Below are 493 nucleotides of genomic sequence, written 5' to 3'. Positions count from 1 at the left end.
ACCGTCCGTCCTCCCCTCCCGCCCTCACCGTGCCCCCTCTCCCCGCAGTGCTCTGCTGGGCCCTCACGGGCTCGCTGCTGCTGACCTGCCTGGTGCCGGCGGGGCTGCTGGCGCTGCGCTACTACTACAGCCGGAAGGTGGTCCTCGCCTACCTGGACTGCGCCCTGCACACGGACATGGCCGACATCGAGCAGTACTACATGAAGCCGCCCGGTGAGCCCCGGCCCAGCTCCTCGTCCTCTCTGCCCCTCCTGGCCTCGCCCACCTCAGCAGCCCCAGGCCAAGCTGGGGGGGCCCCGCGACTAGGCTTCTGGGTGACTGAGGGCCTGGCCGGGATTGGGGGACAGGGCCTGGGGCAGAGCTCGGCCTTTGGTGCTGACCCGAGGTCTGAGTGTCCATGGGCCGCTGGCCCTGGGCCTCCTTAGTCCTCTGAGGCCGGGTGCTTGGGGCCTGGCGGGCCCTGCTCTCCACACGGCAGGTGCCCTGTCCCTGG

General features: G+C 71.2%; 1 protein-coding gene across 1 annotated transcript in view; it reads left to right on the top strand.

Moving 5' to 3' along the window:
- Positions 1-5: 5 nt before the first annotated feature.
- Positions 6-493, top strand: part of NAT8L (N-acetyltransferase 8-like (GCN5-related, putative)) — a gene marked incomplete at its 5' end in the record, with an annotated part of 10497 nt that continues 10009 nt past the window's right edge. Inside the window, one exon of the mRNA XM_005886475.2 lies at positions 6-385. Within this exon, the coding sequence (XP_005886537.1) occupies positions 6-385 (380 nt within the window). The remainder of the gene's footprint in view (positions 386-493) is intronic.

This window comes from Myotis brandtii, unplaced genomic scaffold, assembly GCF_000412655.1.
Source record: "Myotis brandtii unplaced genomic scaffold, ASM41265v1 scaffold986, whole genome shotgun sequence".
NCBI lineage: Eukaryota > Metazoa > Chordata > Mammalia > Chiroptera > Vespertilionidae > Myotis > Myotis brandtii.
The sequence above is the reverse complement of the archived record's forward strand: the minus strand, read 5'-3'. Positions and strand labels throughout refer to the sequence as shown.